Source organism: Osmerus eperlanus, chromosome 23 (assembly GCF_963692335.1).
Source record: "Osmerus eperlanus chromosome 23, fOsmEpe2.1, whole genome shotgun sequence".
Lineage (NCBI taxonomy): Eukaryota > Metazoa > Chordata > Actinopteri > Osmeriformes > Osmeridae > Osmerus > Osmerus eperlanus.
In genome coordinates, this window is record NC_085040.1 from 1,615,696 (window position 1) to 1,633,872 (window position 18,177).

Below are 18,177 nucleotides of genomic sequence, written 5' to 3' on the forward strand. Positions count from 1 at the left end.
GACGGAAGCGTGTGACAGGGTATGTGACACAGTTCCTCTAAACTGCGTCTCTAGGGACGTGCTCACGATGAAACTACTGTTTTTACCTAGTATCTACCTTCTAATGATCTCCCATGGTAAGATGGACTATATACAATATGTACATACACACAGATACTGTATTTTGAGAGATTCAATTTTATCGGTGAAAAATCAGGGAGTATGTATCATTCAGTAGTAGACAGTAAACCAGCACGAGGCATAAAACCTAAACTTCTGTGCTCGTGTTTAGTGAAAAAAGGGATAGTTCACCCAAAAATCGAAAATATATTTTTTACCTCAGATTTTTAGTGCTATTTTTCAAACTAGACTGTTTCGGTGTAAATTGCCGTGTTTTTGGAGATATCGTCCGTGGATATATCTGCCGTCTCTCGAGTAATACAGAACTAGATGGCACTTGGTTTTTGGTGCTCAATTTGCCCTAAAATATATTTGATAAATTCAACAGTAATGTCTCTTTCCAAAAATCATGACCTAGTTACTCGAAAAATAATCCAGACCTTGTTGTGGGCAGTTTTATGTAGGAAGTTGGGTTGAAATATATTAGTTCCTAAGTGAAACAACTTAAAAAGTCTGTGAAAGCATCTGTAAAAAACATGTTTTTTTAATCTCATCTCACAGAGCTTAATGCTATTAACAGCATTTAATGCTATTTTGTTCTGTCTGCCAATATTCTTGGTGGAATTATTATTATTTTTAAGTGTGAAAGCTGTTTAACTGTCAAAGCTATACAGGAAGTAAGGGGCCGTGTTGAATTTTTTTTCCCCCTCTTTCTGTAATTGCAGCATGCTTTCACAACAAATACTGAACAAGCATTCAATGAAGATGTTAAATGGTTGAACCCTGTCTTGTACATTGAATTCAACTTGCTATACTTCTCATAAAATAGGTAGAACATTATAAGAGATACTTTATAACTAAGCTGGCATAGCGAGACAGCCATGCCCAATAACATTAGGCCTTCAGACAGTGAGGACGTTCTGATGTTTGTAAACATGTTGTTGTCTTGTAGCCATGGCAGTGGACACGAGACAAGTGTCAGGGTTTGTGGGACAGCCTATCACCTTGAAACCAGGATGCGCCAACACCTCCACCATCTCCACCATCGAGTGGTCCATCTTCACAAACAACACCTTCATTGCAACCTTCCGTAACGGAAAGGTGAGGGTTGATCGCATTCCACAGTTCCAAGGTCGTCTGAAGCTCAACAAAGACAACGGCGACCTGGAGATCCGAGATCTGAAGGAGGGGGACTCCCTGCTCTACACAGCAGAGATAACGAGCAAAACTGGAGGAAAGCAGCCGAGGATTGAGATTCAACTCTCGGTGAAACGTAAGGGATGACAATTCCGGTGGTCTCGCTGAATTGATTTGTTGCCTCTGACTAGCTTGGATACACCAACTGTATAATCTGAATAGATGAGTGAAATAACTTTATTTTAAGGGGATTATATACATCAGGGCTGTCCAACCCTGGTCCTCAGGTGCCACTGTCCTGAATGTTTTAGATGTTTCCCTGCTCCAGCACACCTGATTCAAATTAATGGATTGTTATCAAGCTCTGTGGAAGCCTGGTAATGACCCTTCACTAGAATCAGGTGTGCTGGAGCAGGGAAACATCTAAAACATTCAGGACAGTGGCCCCTGAGGACCAGGATTGGACCGCTCTGATATGGATGAACTTCAGACAGTCAAATTGTCAACCGCAATCCCCTTTTTGCTGAAGTGTTTTAGTGATCGATAGCTGTCACTGCAGTTAATAGATCATTCCAAAGAGCAGTTATGGTGGGACCCACAATATACTGGTACACATGTATAGGTTGAATGTGCTGTTTGTAAGAGTCACTCAGCCTTGAGATTCTACAGCCACCTTGCAGTAGTCGTGTTGTCGGATCTTTTTCATTCCACAAATGTCATCATTTCTGTCCTGTTGTGCAGAGCGCCTGGAGAAGCCCACCATCACAATCCTGTTCAACAAGATGGAGAACGGCTCCTGTGTGATGGCGCTGCGATGCTCCTCCCCATTTCAGGGCACCAACATCTCCTGGAAATCTGAACCTTCACTGGTCAACGAAGCCTTCTTTCAGAAAAGTGTCGGCAATTCCACCGAGCTGTTTGTACTCTTCAAACAAAACGCATCCCGCCTAACATGCGTCACGGCCAACGACGACAGCGAGGAGTTTAAAGTTGTAGAAATGACGTGTCAGGGTAAGTCTGAGGCTAGCGTGACTGAAACCAACGGAACATTTTATTTTCCGTTATTAAGCCTATTACAATGAAAATATATTTTTTGAAAGACTGATTATAATTAAATTGACATATATATAATTACAATGTTGATTTTTGTAATCTTCCTACAGGAGACAAGCCCGTTTTTCGTCCTATCCCATATCACAAACCCTGTATTTCAGATTTTGTTATCTGTCTTATATTTGTATTTGGAGTTATAGTTGGTGGACTCTTTGCATACAAGTTTAATGGTAAGTACGGCTAGAAATTAATACATTTAAAATTACTTTGCAGCTTAGATTTATCTATCAAAATTACTATTATCTCTCTTTAACATTAGTTTGGTAAATGCTGTGTGTTTCTTCCACTTCCATCTTTTACAGAAAAACTGAAAAAGATGGTAGATAATTGTAAAGAAAAATGTAGGTATGTAAACTTTATTTCCTTTTTATTTTGTATTTTTTTCTTAGACAACCCCACAAGCTTTGATTACTAACAAACATCGTTCATTCTCTGTTCTTCTTCAGGGATAAGAAATTCAACTGTTTACAAGATTCAGGAATCTGAAAACAGTTCAAAATTAGGCAACTCTTGAAAATCCTCTTCACCAAGCTAACATCTACACCCTGAACCATAAGAAATACTTTGTTGTTATTATGTTTTAAACTTTTTTAAGTACAAGGTAGATATGTTGAGGGGGGAGGGGGTGAATTGTTTCTGTCTAATGTTAAATCTTGGTTGTTTAAAACATATTTTTATTCTTTGGCTTTCGAGTCAGTTTAGGGTCACTCGTGCTTACTGTAATTGTGTTGTTTGTCTGTTGTTCTTATTTATTGTTGTTTTGCCCTATTTGATGATTTTGTACAGCACTTTGGTCGGCATTGGCTGTTTTTAAATGTGCTCTATAAATAAAAATGACTTGACTTGACTACAAAACATTGTTCATTTATTAATATATATACTGTAGTTTGAAATGCCTATTGTATTAGAATATTTGGAACATATTTTATGATTTGGAACATGATTTCATATAATCATTACATTATTTTTGGTAAAAGAAATAACAAGTCTGTAATTTATTTTATCTTATTTATTAGCTGTTCTATACAAATAGCCTACATCTTAGCTTCCTCGTGAAAAAGAAAATATACACTGGATAAAAAAACAATTTCACTGATGACATCAAGAATAGTAAAGTATAAAATCCATTCATTTGACATAATACTGCTTAATGTATCAATAATGTATACAGCATTAGCTTAGCATAATAGCAAATAGGTTACCTTGACAACCTCAAGAGCATCCACATGAGCTAGATGCTGCCATCCCAATGCACACTGTTCATTCAGCATTTACTTCCTTGTTGGGGATCACAAATAACCATAAAAGCAACCCAGAACAGGACAACGCACGTCTTCAGTAGGCTAGGTGTCACGGCTGAGATCCGTTTTTTTTTTTTTTTAACCGGCGCTACAGCTAAAGCACATGCTGCTACTGAGACACCCCGGCGGAGTCGGGCGCCGCCGTTCGATCGAACTGGATCGTGTCGTAAACCGACAGAGGCTGAGAGAGACAACACAGCACAGGGAAGTTTATGAACAACATAGAAGTGACGTCACGGTGACCATTCACAAGAAATGTCAATGTTTTCATTTACTACCAGGAGTGATCATGTTACTTAAGTGTACATATATATAGCACACCCCTGTGTTAAATTAACATGTTTTGGGGAGTTTAATAGTTGAGTTTTTAATGTGCATTTGGGTGAGAACATTCTCACCTTGTTTGCAGGTATTACAACATGGTCTTTGACAGTTTCGTAGATGGAGTCAGTGTTGATGGTGTTGCTAGCTGGCTTCTGCAACAACAACAACAGAACCATCTCTATGACATAGGATTAACCTAAATACAAAACAGTTTACATAATTAGATTTCACAGTATTCAACCCTGTGGTTGGTGTAAGACCCGCCCCCCCTCCTCACAGTCCCAGTACCGCCCCTGGACTATACCAGTACCTTTACTATTATCGCCAGTTACTAACTAAAGATAGGCTCGTTTGGGACTTACGTCTTTCATCCCTATGTTGTCCGTAATGTCAGCATATATGGTGTCTGCTATCAGGTCTGTGTTTGCCTCTGTCACATTTGAAAAAAGAACGGGATGTTAGGCAAGAATCGCGTGTTCCTCGAGAGCGCGTTGATAAGCAGTCTAGAACAGTCACTTCACATTTCACCGTATTAGCCTCGGGGGGAATGTCCCTGTACTTACTGTAAGTCGCTAAATGACTAAATGTTAATGTACTAGAGGGAGGAAAGGGTGAGCGAGAAGAGTGTATTAGCTCAGATGGGTCAGATGGCTGAGCGGTTAGGGAGTCGAGCTATTAATCAGAAGGTTGTTGGTTCTATTCCCAGCCGTGCAAAATGACGTTGTGTCCTTGGGCAAGGCACTTCACCCTACTTGCCTTGGGGAGAATGTCCCTGTACTTACTGTAAGTCACTCTGGATAAGAGCGTCTGCTAAATTACTAAATGTAAATGTATGAGAAGGTGAAGAGTGCTGTAGAGCACAGACATATGTGAGGGAAACAATAGAAAACAGTAGAGTAGAGCCCAGTGTATCGGAGTGGAGAATATTACCAGTTTTTCTGCATTTATAGCAGACCAAGGCCACAATAAGGAAGAGGAGAAGGACAGCAAATGCTGAAACACCGATGATGACATACTGGCCTTCTGAACAGAGAACACAACCTGTTACACTTATCCCGGTTATCCCCAAAATGTATTTCACAACTTACCATGAAACAGCTTCTAGCGTGATCTTGAGGATATGAAATATCGCAAAGTAAGATCACACCTGTCCTCCTGACAAAGCCTACCTGTGGAATCCAGCGCAGTTTCCTTGATGCACGTCACTGTTTGTGATGCGGTTTTATGACTGACGGGGTTCTGGGCGGTGCAGCTCACGGTGGCTCGCCCTGCTGGTAGGGAGAATTTCACCTGGGGGGAATGGTGGGTCTGGTTGTTTATCCACCAGGTGTAGGACACATCGCTGTGTCCTGGAGAAGAGCAGCTCACCAAGACGTCACACGAGCTACTCTCCGACTGCCAGGTAGAGTTGGAGTCGATTTTTGCCTCAGTTATAGACTCTGGGCCACCAGAGGGAGGGGAGGGAGAGAAAAGTGAGGGAGAGAGAAATGGAGAAGAGGAGAGCAAGAATGAAAAAAGGGAGAGTGTGAGAGTGGGAAAAGGAGAAAGAAGAAGACAGAGAAGAAGAGAGAGAAGAAGAGAGAGAAGAAGAGAGAGGGGCGGATCAGTATTCAATGACACTCAGGCACCAGATCATCTTCTGGGATTGAATGGATCAGAAGCAGCCATCTTACTGTAGACTTGAAGAGGGATGTCCTGTGTGCCTGGTTGATCTCCCTCGGATACATCCGACACAACACTGAATATCCCAGAGTCCTTTAGTTCTAGGCTCTTCACTGTCAAACTGAAATTTCCGGTGTTCATTTCTAGTCTTCCTCCAAACAACTGACTTGGATATTCCGGCTCTGTCCCATAATTTTTTTCTGCTATTTTTGTGTCATTAAAATTCCACCACACAACCTCATACTGGTCTTCTCTCCTAAAGCTGTTTAACTGAAACAGCACACTCTCTCCTTCTGTCTTGTTGATCACCTGAGATGCAAGTGCCCCCACACCTGAAACACACACACACACACAGAGACACACCGCATGCAGACATAATCACACGCACACAGACACACACAAACGGTCCACACACAGACACACACACAGACACACACAAACGGTCCACACACAGACACACACACAGACACACACAAACGGTCCACACACAGACACACACACAGACACACACAAACGGTCCACACACAGACACACACACAGACACAGACACACATACAGACACGTGCACAAATGGTCAGCACACAGACACAATGATTCGACACACAAGCACAAACACAAACACACATGTCCACAGGAGTAAAAAAAAAAAAGAATTTTGAATCATAATCTTTTCCATCCCCATCATTGTTCTACTCATGTTATTCATCTTCTTCTATCATCACCATCATATTCATCATCATAATGTGCAATGAAGGTTTTATATTATAACCCGCCCTCCCCCCCCACCTACACACACAGACACACACCACCACAAACACACACAACCACACACACACTCCAGCCGTGAATCAGGAAAGAGAAGTGGTCAGATCTTTATCAATACACCCTCAGCACAGCTCCCCCTCCCCCAGAAAACACAAATCCACTGATATCAGACAAACACACCCCAGCACAAAGAAACAAACCCAAGCGGAATCGAACCAAACTAACACAAGTGAACTTGAAGGAATCGAACAGACATTTGTGTCATTTACGACCCTCCCCCTCCTCTCTCCCTCCACTCTCCGTCCCTCCCCCTCCTCTCTCCCTACCTCCTATCTTCTCTCTCCCTCCTCTCTCTGTCCCCTCGCACTTCCCCTCCTCTCTCCCTCTCCTCTCCCCCCTCCTCTCCCCCCTCCTCTCTCTTTCTCCTCTCTCCTTCCCCTCTCCCTCATCTCCCCTTCCTCCCCCCTCCTCTCTCCCTCTCCTCTCCCCCCTCCTCTCTCCCTCCTCCCCCTCCTCTCCCCCCTCCTCTCTCTTTCTCTTCTCTCCCTCCTCCCCCCTCCTCTCTCTTTCTCCTCTCTCCTTCCCCTCTCCCTCATCTCCCCATCCTCTCCCCTCCTTTCTTCCTCCCCTCTCCCTCTCTTTCTTCCCCTTTCACCTTCTCGAACACTGGGATACAATACAGCAGAGGAGGAAATGTCCACTCATGAATTAAAAGCCATGCTGGTGCGTTTGGGAGAGAGCAGTGAGCAAACAGGCTCTGGCAGTTAGTTGTGGGTTTTCTTGCTTCCTTAAACCACAGAGAATATCCTGAACAAGTACTAACTCTACAACATCCATTGCTCAACAGTGCAGCTCAGCAAGATCAGACAGGATTAGTATTTATGCTATCATAGGAGACGTGTAAGACTAGGTTAGACCAGGTTAGACCAGGTTAGACTAGGTTAGACCAGGTTAGACTAGGTTAGACCAGGTTAGACTAGGTTAGACCAGGGTTAGCGTCCCTATAAACCTCCAATTCAAAGACCTAAGACAGGAACAAGGCGATCTGGAGCGGTGTAGTGAGGTCCACAAGACCACACGGAGCCAACATCTTGCCACACCTGAAGAGTGATTCAATCACATCAGAATCAGCCCTTGTGACACCCTCAGTATGCTGATTACCCACCAAACGCCGATGCAAAGGAACCATAGAATGGGGGGGGGGGCCTCCCCAATCTACCTAATCAGCCCTCCTGCTAGCTTGCAAGCTTCAAAGGGCCTGATTTAGACAACACGTCTCCAGCGACCATTTGCTATCCGTTTCGGCGGCGATTTGAACAAAGAACATACCTTGATCAGAACTTTTGAGGAAAGTGCTTGAGACTTCACCTTTACCACAAGAGTACAAGGTGGAGAATTATGAGAGGGATATTTGTGTTATGTTTGTTACTTTGTTTTAATGTTGTGTTCACTGAAATCTTGATTCTAGTAACAACTCCTTCTTCCTGAAAGATAACCACGTCATTCTTGGTATCTACACGAAGCTATCATAATAAAACAATCATTCAACTATATTTTGTAACTGTACCAAGATGTCCAGAACAATATTTGAACCATCGAATGAACCAGCCAAAGATCAGATCACACCTTTGGTAGGTGTGAAGGAAGGAGGGGGGAGTTGAGAACCCAGCTTCCCCCAATCCACATCTGACCCCAGACGGGTCCTCCCTCGAACTGTATAAAGCCCTAAGATGACCATCAATCTCTGACTCCAGCGAAACCGACCATGGCATGAACGCCATCAGGATTGGCGTTCCAAAGGACGTCGCCAAGCTTCTCCTGAGATTCAACTTCATAGTGAACGCGTCACTATCGGGACGTTTCAACAGGAGAACCAAAAACGCAATTCCAAATGCGACTTCACTGAGATCCCGCAGACTCAGTCACATGACCCAGCGCAGCCGCGCTGTGACTTCAGATTCTTCAAATGGACCTTTGGCGCAAACCGCCCTCAACATCATTGATCAACCCCTGATCAAACGTAACTATGGCTAACGCTCTTTCCTCCTCGACATGGCATTGGCGTGAGCTCTGTTTATGATTTGTAAGGATGTAATCACTGACTGTACAATTTCTGCCTTTCTTTAAGTTAGACCATTTCATTCTGTTCATTGAAACCAATCTCTCATATCAAACCCATAATCCAACTTTTCATAAGATCTGTTTACCTTACTTGAATAAATTCATTGTAAAGATATTTTGACGTGCGTGTTCACTGATGTTACGATTGGCTCTACTCTTAGAACGAATTCATTCTTTAAGATTAGACTGATTATTACGAAGGCTATTATTTAAATATTATTCAATAAGGTTTCCTCTATCCCTTTAACAATAAGAGGTGGTGCCCCAAGAACTACATACTTTATTATAAATTAAGTATTGCTAATCTTAAACGAGCAAACCCCGCTACATAATGGCGCCCCGTGTGAGGCTAAGATAGATTGAAATGAGCAATCGTAACTTTTGTGAAACGAACTGTTAAAATAGAGCGAGCTCTAACTGTATGTAGCACCATGTATTTAATACTACTGTGCCTGGGCTACAGTGGCTGTGTGCGTATTCAATTGTTTTTCGTGAAATAGCTGCTAGTGTGTGTGTGGGACCAGCTAGCTCAAAGGAAGCGGCTAGGTTTGACCGGAGGTACGCGCGTGCTCAGAAACACCGCTGCCCCGACATTTACGTTGTAATCTGCCTCGGCCAGCTCTTCACGGAAAGTAGCATAAGAGCCTTTATTATAGCCTCTATTTTAAATAGTGTAGCTATTTGGTTAAGTGAATTAACCAACCAACTAATACGTTGGTGCACATGTCTAGTTCAGGGAAACAGACAGTAGTGCTTAGTCCTGAAGGACTTTTGTTTAGAAGCAACTAAACAATGCAGTTTCTACACGTAACCTATTATGCCGCCACGATAGCTTGTCGAAAAAAGCATTGACTATTCCCACAGCTAACTGTGTTTTAAAATAACAGTGGTTGCCAAACTAAAGTTACATTATTAGATGCAGTTCATCAATGTGGTTTAGTTACGTTGACTTCAAGAAGCTACTTAGTAACTATAATTGTGTAAAGTATGTACTATAATTACCTTGTACCTTTATTTGTTATTTGTATACGTCTTTGGCAGTCAATTGTAACCATAACCTAAATGAGTTTATTGAAACTAGTTTGATTTAAAAAGATTGGAAAGCCGACAACTTTTCCCTCATCTAGACCCCTAGTCACAAAGCTTCAATTGCTACGGCCATTGTAAGCCACTTCAAGTGCCTCTTTTTGTTTCAATAATTTCCTCTCAACCTTTTTCCTATGTCATGTCATAGCTTAATCACTCATAGCCATGCCAATGTCTGGGGAGGGGGGGTGACATGCTGTTACGCTGCTGTGGTCTTTCTTCTCTTGTCTTCATGTCAACAGTTTCATCGACGACGGTCTATGAAAGTTGACATCCGGGGGGATGTAGTGAGGTCCACAAGACCACACGGAGCCAACATCTTGCCACACCTGAAGAGTGATTCAATCACATCAGAATCAGCCCTTGTGACACCCTCAGTATGCTGATTACCCACCAAACGCCGATGCAAAGGAACCATAGAATGGGGGGGGGGGCCTCCCCAATCTACCTAATCAGCCCTCCTGCTAGCTTGCAAGCTTCAAAGGGCCTGATTTAGACAACACGTCTCCAGCGACCATTTGCTATCCGTTTCGGCGGCGATTTGAACAAAGAACATACCTTGATCAGAACTTTTGAGGAAAGTGCTTGAGACTTCACCTTTACCACAAGAGTACAAGGTGGAGAATTATGAGAGGGATATTTGTGTTATGTTTGTTACTTTGTTTTAATGTTGTGTTCACTGAAATCTTGATTCTAGTAACAACTCCTTCTTCCTGAAAGATAACCACGTCATTCTTGGTATCTACACGAAGCTATCATAATAAAACAATCATTCAACTATATTTTGTAACTGTACCAAGATGTCCAGAACAATATTTGAACCATCGAATGAACCAGCCAAAGATCAGATCACACCTTTGGTAGGTGTGAAGGAAGGAGGGGGGAGTTGAGAACCCAGCTTCCCCCAATCCACATCTGACCCCAGACGGGTCCTCCCTCGAACTGTATAAAGCCCTAAGATGACCATCAATCTCTGACTCCAGCGAAACCGACCATGGCATGAACGCCATCAGGATTGGCGTTCCAAAGGACGTCGCCAAGCTTCTCCTGAGATTCAACTTCATAGTGAACGCGTCACTATCGGGACGTTTCAACAGGAGAACCAAAAACGCAATTCCAAATGCGACTTCACTGAGATCCCGCAGACTCAGTCACATGACCCAGCGCAGCCGCGCTGTGACTTCAGATTCTTCAAATGGACCTTTGGCGCAAACCGCCCTCAACATCATTGATCAACCCCTGATCAAACGTAACTATGGCTAACGCTCTTTCCTCCTCGACATGGCATTGGCGTGAGCTCTGTTTATGATTTGTAAGGATGTAATCACTGACTGTACAATTTCTGCCTTTCTTTAAGTTAGACCATTTCATTCTGTTCATTGAAACCAATCTCTCATATCAAACCCATAATCCAACTTTTCATAAGATCTGTTTACCTTACTTGAATAAATTCATTGTAAAGATATTTTGACGTGCGTGTTCACTGATGTTACGATTGGCTCTACTCTTAGAACGAATTCATTCTTTAAGATTAGACTGATTATTACGAAGGCTATTATTTAAATATTATTCAATAAGGTTTCCTCTATCCCTTTAACAATAAGAGGTGGTGCCCCAAGAACTACATACTTTATTATAAATTAAGTATTGCTAATCTTAAACGAGCAAACCCCGCTACAGCGGCGTCCTACAGTAAAGTGGAACGATGTGGTGCCCTGGCGCCGTGCCAAGCGCACGCCAGGCAGAGACGCTAAGACATCAAGGTGTTGACGTGACGACGCTGGTCTCTTACCGTGGAGGAAGAGGAGGGAGAGCACTCCCCCGGGAGCGGAGAGGAAGAGCAGGCGCTCTCCAGAGACCATGTCTGTGAGGTTTGACTATTCTGTTTCCTCCAAAAGACTGCTCATCCTGTCTGTTAAGACAGAGAGAGAGAGAGAGAGAGAGAGAGAGAGAGAGAGAGAGAGAGGGCAGGGGGTGGGGCAGACTTCCTCAGACGGCGTGCTGCACAGTTCAACAGTGTGAGGAGGTGGTGTCAGTGGCTCCCTGTGTGACACGATCTGCTTATGGGAAGTGGAATGCTTCACACCCCACCCCCACCCCACCCCCCCTCGTATCTGTTTGTGTGTATTTGCGTCTGTGTGTGAATGTTTATATGTCTGAGTGTGTGTTCACATTTGTGTGTGTGTGTGTTCGCATCTATTTGTGAGTGCGTGTTTCTGTCACCCCCACCCCCCCCCGTATCTGTTTGTGTGTATTTGCATCTGTGTGTGAATATTCATATCTCTGTGTGTGTGTTCACATCTGTGTGTGTGTGTGTTTGCATCTATGTGTGAGTGCATGTTTGTGCGTGTGTTTGTATCTGTGTGTGTGTTTGTATCTGTGTGTGTAGCTGTGCCGGTGCGTGTTTACATGTGTATGCATGTGCATGTCTGTGTGTTCATGCATGTGCATGTCTGTGTGTTCATGCATGTGCACACCTGTGAACGCTGGTTCTCATACTCTCAGTCCTCGTGCACACGGCAAACGCTTCCATGAACGGTAAATGTTGCAGACGGCTACAAATGAGTTAGTACGTAACCAAGGAGACACCAGGACCAGGAAGTGGAGCTTTCAGACTACCATACCCCCCCCCCCCCTGTTTCAGAGGGCACCGCCTCTTCCTGTTCTACGCTGTTTCTCATGAAGTCAAAGGTTGTGGTCCAGTCATAGAAACCCCCCTCGCGTCAGAGTCAGTAACCTAGACCACGCACACCCTGGGCCTCCACAGAACAGCCTCCACCTAGACCCCCCACACCCTGGGCCCCCTCAGAACAGCCTCCACCTAGACCCCCCACATCCTGGGCCCCCTCAGAACAGCCTCCACCTAGACCAGACACACCCTGGGCCCCCTCAGAACAGCCTCCACCTAGACCAGACACACCCTGGGCCCCCTCAGAACAGCCTCCACCTAGACCCCCCCACACCCTGGGCCCCCTCAGAACAGCCTCCACCTAGACCCCCCACACCCTGGGCCCCCTCAGAACAGCCTCCACCTAGACCAGACACATCCTGGGCCCCCTCAGAACAGCCTCCACCTAGACCCCCCACACCCTGGGCCCCCTCAGAACAGCCTCCACCTAGACCAGACACATCCTGGGCCCCCTCAGAACAGCCTCCACCTAGACCAGACACACCCTGGGCCCCCTCAGAACAGCCTCCACCTAGACCAGACACACCCTGGGCCCCCTCAGAACAGCCTCCACCTAGACCAGACACAGGATGAAAGAGACACTCGGTTTCCATGACCATTAAACGCTAGGCTATTTTTTCCTCACAACAGTCTGTTTGTGGTCCGACCCGAAAACAAAAGCGACCCACGCGTTGTCGTGTCAACCCCCAGCAATACTGGAACCACAGAGCAAACAGCACCTATGACATAGTCGAGTGGTACGTTCTTTCTTCTTCCTTGAAAAAAACTTCTTAGGGTGAAAATATTGAAGTAAACAACTGCCAGTGACCCCTTTTAGTGTCTGTGAGACGCTGTCCCTAACACTAGACGAGCCGAGCTGTAGATGTAAGATGGAACATGTCAAGATTCATCAGCTCAAGATTTCCACTTGATACATTTTCTTATCTCCAAACATTTTTTATTTTATTTTTTTACCAAAGTAACAGTTTGTAGAACCTTTCCATATCTTATCATTGTAACCACTACTAGTCAGTATGCACGTAAATTCAATTTACAACAACTATGGCACAAGGAGTTTGTTGAAAAAGGAGAAGTGAGTGAATAGGGAGAGGCCTATGACACAGAAAGGCTCTGGAAGGCAACCATTTTCAGATAGAAGTGATGACGGGGCAGAACAGAAACAAGACATTGCTCACAGCAGGACTGCAGACCCATCTGGGAGTAACAGTGGGTCAGACAAGGTCTATTTTCAGGTTCATCTAAGCGGCCTGTGATTTCATAGACCATCATCGTAGACATCAACTGAGGGAGTAGTCATCAGCCGTTTATACTGTACTAGTGAGACTGTCCAGTTGATCAGATTAGCTGACAAAGAGCAATATTATAGATATCAGTCGTTCGGTAGCAATACATACAGTATTTATGGGTACATAAATAGTACCTTTTTCATTGATGATATGATTCTCCCACTAGATCACAGCTAGGTGTGCCTACTGTAATAGTTATAGTAAAACTTCAGCAATGGACACAGTCACTGTTAAACTAGATTCAATACAGCTGATCATGGAAGTTAAAAAACAATTCGTAAAACAATTATTCAAACAGACACTTTGAAGAAGGGTCAATAAAGGTTTTATTAATACATTAAAATGGGAAGTAAAAAAGCACACATCAAGAATAGTCTATCAACACATATCCAGAAATAATCGACTAACTATGTATAAAACATGTTTTAAAATGCTGCATAAAAATAAAGACACCTATAGGATAAAGACACTTTCAATTAATTGAGTTGCATAAAATCCTCCAAATTACTAAACATTACACTAAGCAGCTGCATCACACAGGTGGCTAAGCTATTATTCACATCAAACAGCTGTGTATGTGTCTGTTTGTGTATGTGTGTGTGTCTGTGTGTGTGTGTGTGTGTGTGTGTGTGTGTGTGTGTGTGTGTGCCTGTCTGCGCATGTGTGTGTGTCTGTGTGTTATATGTGTATACGTGAGTGCATTTCCTGATGTCTCGGTTCATGAATATGTACCTGTCTTCTGTCTTTGTGTGTAAAAAACCTACCTCAACACAGACACGTACACAGTCATGACAACAAAACGCCAGTAAACAGACTGTCAACAATGACTCAGATCAGACTCAGATCATTAGCTCAGCTCCAGGTCCCAAGGAGGACCCTTCACCCTGTCCTCACTGCAGAGTAGACAGCATCCAGGGAGGACCCTTCACCCTGTCCTCACTGCAGAGTAGACAGCATCCAGGGAGGACCCCTCACCCTGTCCTCACTGCAGAGTAGACAGCATCCAGGGAGGACCCCTCACCCTGTCCTCACTGCAGAGTAGACAGCATCCAGGGACGACCCCTCACCCTGTCCTCACTGCAGAGTAGACAGCATCCAGGGAGGACCCTTCACCCTGTCCTCACTGCAGAGTAGACAGCATCCAGGGAGGACCCCTCACCCTGTCCTCACTGCAGAGTAGACAGCATCCAGGGAGGACCCTTCACCCTGTCCTCACTGCAGAGTAGACAGCATCCAGGGAGGACCCTTCACCCTGTCCTCACTGCAGAGTAGACAGCATCCAGGGAGGACCCTTCACCCTGTCCTCACTGCAGAGTAGACAGCATCCAGGGAGGACCCTTCACCCTGTCCTCACTGCAGAGTAGACAGCATCCAGGGAGGACCCCTCACCCTGTCCTCACTGCAGAGTAGACAGCATCCAGGGAGGACCCCTCACCCTGTCCTCACTGCAGAGTAGACAGCATCCGGCTCCCTGGTGGTCAACATGTCTGGAGGACAGAGAGCTGATTAACAAGAATATATTTGTTATAGACGGTTAAAATAATATAATAGTAGTAGTCTTTGTTTTTCACAGTATATGAATCTTCTCCGTTACCTCCCTAAGTTGTGATAGGGTAGGTGTTTATCTCTCTCATCATCTCTCTCTCATTCATTCACTCACTTTATTCACCCATTCACAACTCTCACTGTCAGGGATGAGAGGGTTGTAAAGGAGAGAACTGAGGGGTAATCACCTGATTTCTTGGCTTTCTTGCCCTTTAAGTCAACCTGGGCATAGGTCACGTCATCTGCTCCAGCGCCACCTACAGACCAACACAGGAAACAAAACATTCACTGTCAGCCATGGGCCACGATATGATTGGCTAAAAGACTGGTTGCGGGGCTGTGATTGGCGCTCTGGAGCTGGGACAACTACTCTAGACTGGTCTTTGATATGTGCTTGATAAAGTGGTGTTTGCATTATATTTCTACACTTTGCTTGTCTATTGTGTATCACGTCTCCATGGTGATATAATTATGTCCGACAAACTGCAGCATACCGAGACACTTGCATCTAACTCCACTACTCAGAAAAACCACTGTGGCGACCGGAGGATATGACATCACTATTTCCACGTTCTGTGTATGGAAGTGAAAATGACATTGCGTAAACGCACAGGATTTCTTCATGTCCTTCCGTTTCTGCCTTCTGTTGAGAAAATGGAGGACAGCCTTACCAGAGGAAGAACCTGTGGCCACCTTGGAATAAATGGTGTCTTCCTCTGATTCTGCTTGCTTTCCTAAAGAGCAACATAAACATGTAAAAAACAAACTGTCATTTTAAACAAGAAGCTACGTGTTATACATACACTATAGACCATCAGGTGTATGTGATGCTTAAAAGGTAGATCATTGGCAAACTGTATTAGATGGCTTGTTAACAGTGATACTAGCACCAGTATGAAACAGCTGATTACAATCACCTGTCTTTCTCTTGGGTTTTTTCATCTTTTTGAGATCAATCTGGGCGTAGGTCAGGTCACTTGGTCCAGCGCCACCTACAGACCAACACAGGAAACAAAACACTCACTGTCAACCATGGGCCACAATATTATTGGCTAAAAGACTGGTTGCGGGGCTCTGATTGGTGCTCTGGAGCTGGGAAAACTACTCTAGACTTGTCTTTGATATGTGCTTGATAAAGTGGTGTTTGCATTATATTTCTACACTTTGCTTGTCTATTGTGTATCAGGTCTCCATGGTGATATAATTATGTCCAACAAACTGCAGCATACCGAGACACTTGCATCTAACGCCACTACGATCGGAGGATATGACATCACTATTTCCACGTTCTGTGTATGGCAGTGAAAATGACATTGCAAAAACACAGGATTTCTTCATGTCCTTCCGTTTCTGCCTTCTGTTGAGAAAATGGAGGACAGCCTTACCAGAGGGAGGCCCTGTGGCCACCTTGGAATAAATGGTGTCTTCCTCTGATTCTGCTTGCTTTCCTAAAGAGCAACATAAACATGTAAAAAACAAACTTTCATTTTTAACAAGAAGCTACGCGTTATACATACACTATAGACCATCAGGTGTATGTGATGCTTAAAAGGTAGATCATTGGCAAACTATATTAGACGGCTTGTTAACAGTGATACTAGCACCTGTATGAAACTTGGGTTTTTTCATCTTTTTGAGCTCAATCTGGGCGTAGGTCACGTCACTTGGTCCAGCCTCCACACCTTGAGCATGAACAGCACACACAGACCACAGTGACTCTGCTGTGAAACTAGGACAGGATAAGTACATTATACTCATGATACACATAAATGACGCTTTGTGACAGGATTGTTACTGGAGGAGTCCACTCAGTGTGGTACCAGTAGAACGAGACCATCTACTAGGTATCACATCATCATACTGTCCTGGCAGTGAGGTACCAGTAGGACTAGACCATCTACTAGGTATCACATCATCATACTGTCCTGGCAGTGAGGTACCAGTAGGACTAGACCATCTACTAGGTATCACATCATCATACTGTCCTGGCAGTGAGGTACCAGTAGGACTAGACCATCTACTAGGTATCACATCATCATACTGATTATATCTCACATTGATAGACTTGTGTGTGTTGTGTTTAGGTTGTGTTTTATGTTGTTACAAGTGTGTAATATGTTGTCGAAGCCATCTGCTGGTCGGTAGGGAGAGAGTTAGAGATACACATCAAGGAAAATCTATTCTTGAATGATAATTGTTTTTTTTGTGGAATCTAAAACACTGTATTCTGCATGGCGTGTAGAGAGAATGTGATTGGCTAACACTGACCTTGCCCATGCTGCAGAGGGGTGTTTCCACCGGGAGCTTGGTTCTTGGATATCTGGACCCCATCTAAGACAAGATTGGTGCTCTGTGACTGGGAGGATCTATAAACAAAATGATTAGTATAAGAGATGAGGATTACCACCAACATCACATTATAATGCAGACTATAAAAAACATCCCTATAGATATTATGCTGCCCTGGTTTCTTTTCTTTTGAGTCTTAATGTCTAACTTAGTGACACAACTATGTTGGGTACAAAGTTTAGTCTACAAATGTAATCTCTCTGTCAGCTGTGATGGTTGAGAGAGATGGGTGGTTTACTCACATAGATGCCCCACTAGACTGAGCACCTGCAACACAAAACATATACAATGCTTCAATTACAGTCTTTCTAAATGATATTGATGGGGTTAAAATGAGGTTGTGTATTTAATCACTGGACCAGGAAGAGGAGGAAGACGTTTTATCAACGTTCTCACCTTTGAACTTTCGCCAGCCTAGTAACAGCAGTATGAGGAGAAACAGTAAAACACCAGTCACAACCAGTCCCACCAACAATCCTGAAGAGGAGAGAACAGCACCTGGAGAGACATACACAACACCTCATTAATGCTGGAGAGACAAACACAACACCTCATTAATGCTGGAGAGACATACACAACACCTCATTAATGCTGGAGAGACAAACACAACACCTCATTAATGCTGGAGAGACATACACAACACCTCATTAATGTTGGAGAGACAAACACAACACCTCATTAATGCTGGAGAGACAAACAC

At 44.0% G+C, this 18,177-nt stretch overlaps 2 protein-coding genes across 4 annotated transcripts; one reads left to right on the plus strand and one right to left on the minus strand.

The window, feature by feature from the left end:
• The first annotated feature begins 22 nt into the window (after window positions 1-22).
• On the plus strand, window positions 23-3,198 carry si:cabz01074946.1 (SLAM family member 9). 3 transcript variants are annotated; one of them, XM_062449149.1, is made up of 6 exons: window positions 23-116; window positions 1,052-1,372; window positions 1,978-2,247; window positions 2,400-2,519; window positions 2,652-2,694; window positions 2,796-3,198. In XM_062449149.1, exons 1-6 carry the CDS (start codon window positions 68-70, stop codon window positions 2,833-2,835), a joined length of 843 nt encoding a protein of 280 aa, XP_062305133.1. In that variant the 5' UTR covers window positions 23-67; the 3' UTR covers window positions 2,836-3,198. The 3 variants fall into 3 exon arrangements, with proteins under 3 accessions (XP_062305133.1, XP_062305131.1, XP_062305132.1); XM_062449147.1 differs by having other exon boundaries at window positions 2,652-2,690; XM_062449148.1 differs by having other exon boundaries at window positions 30-116; window positions 1,061-1,372; window positions 2,652-2,690.
• Window positions 3,199-3,277: 79 nt separating this feature from the next.
• On the minus strand, window positions 3,278-11,558 carry LOC134009594 (SLAM family member 5-like). Its single transcript, XM_062449144.1, has 7 exons — window positions 11,401-11,558; window positions 5,648-5,968; window positions 5,144-5,413; window positions 4,905-4,997; window positions 4,337-4,404; window positions 4,049-4,126; window positions 3,278-3,831 (listed from the first exon to the last, which is right to left on the minus strand). Exons 1-7 carry the CDS (start codon window positions 11,468-11,470, stop codon window positions 3,760-3,762), a joined length of 972 nt encoding a protein of 323 aa, XP_062305128.1. The 5' UTR covers window positions 11,471-11,558; the 3' UTR covers window positions 3,278-3,759.
• Between the last annotated feature and the right edge of the window lie 6,619 nt (window positions 11,559-18,177).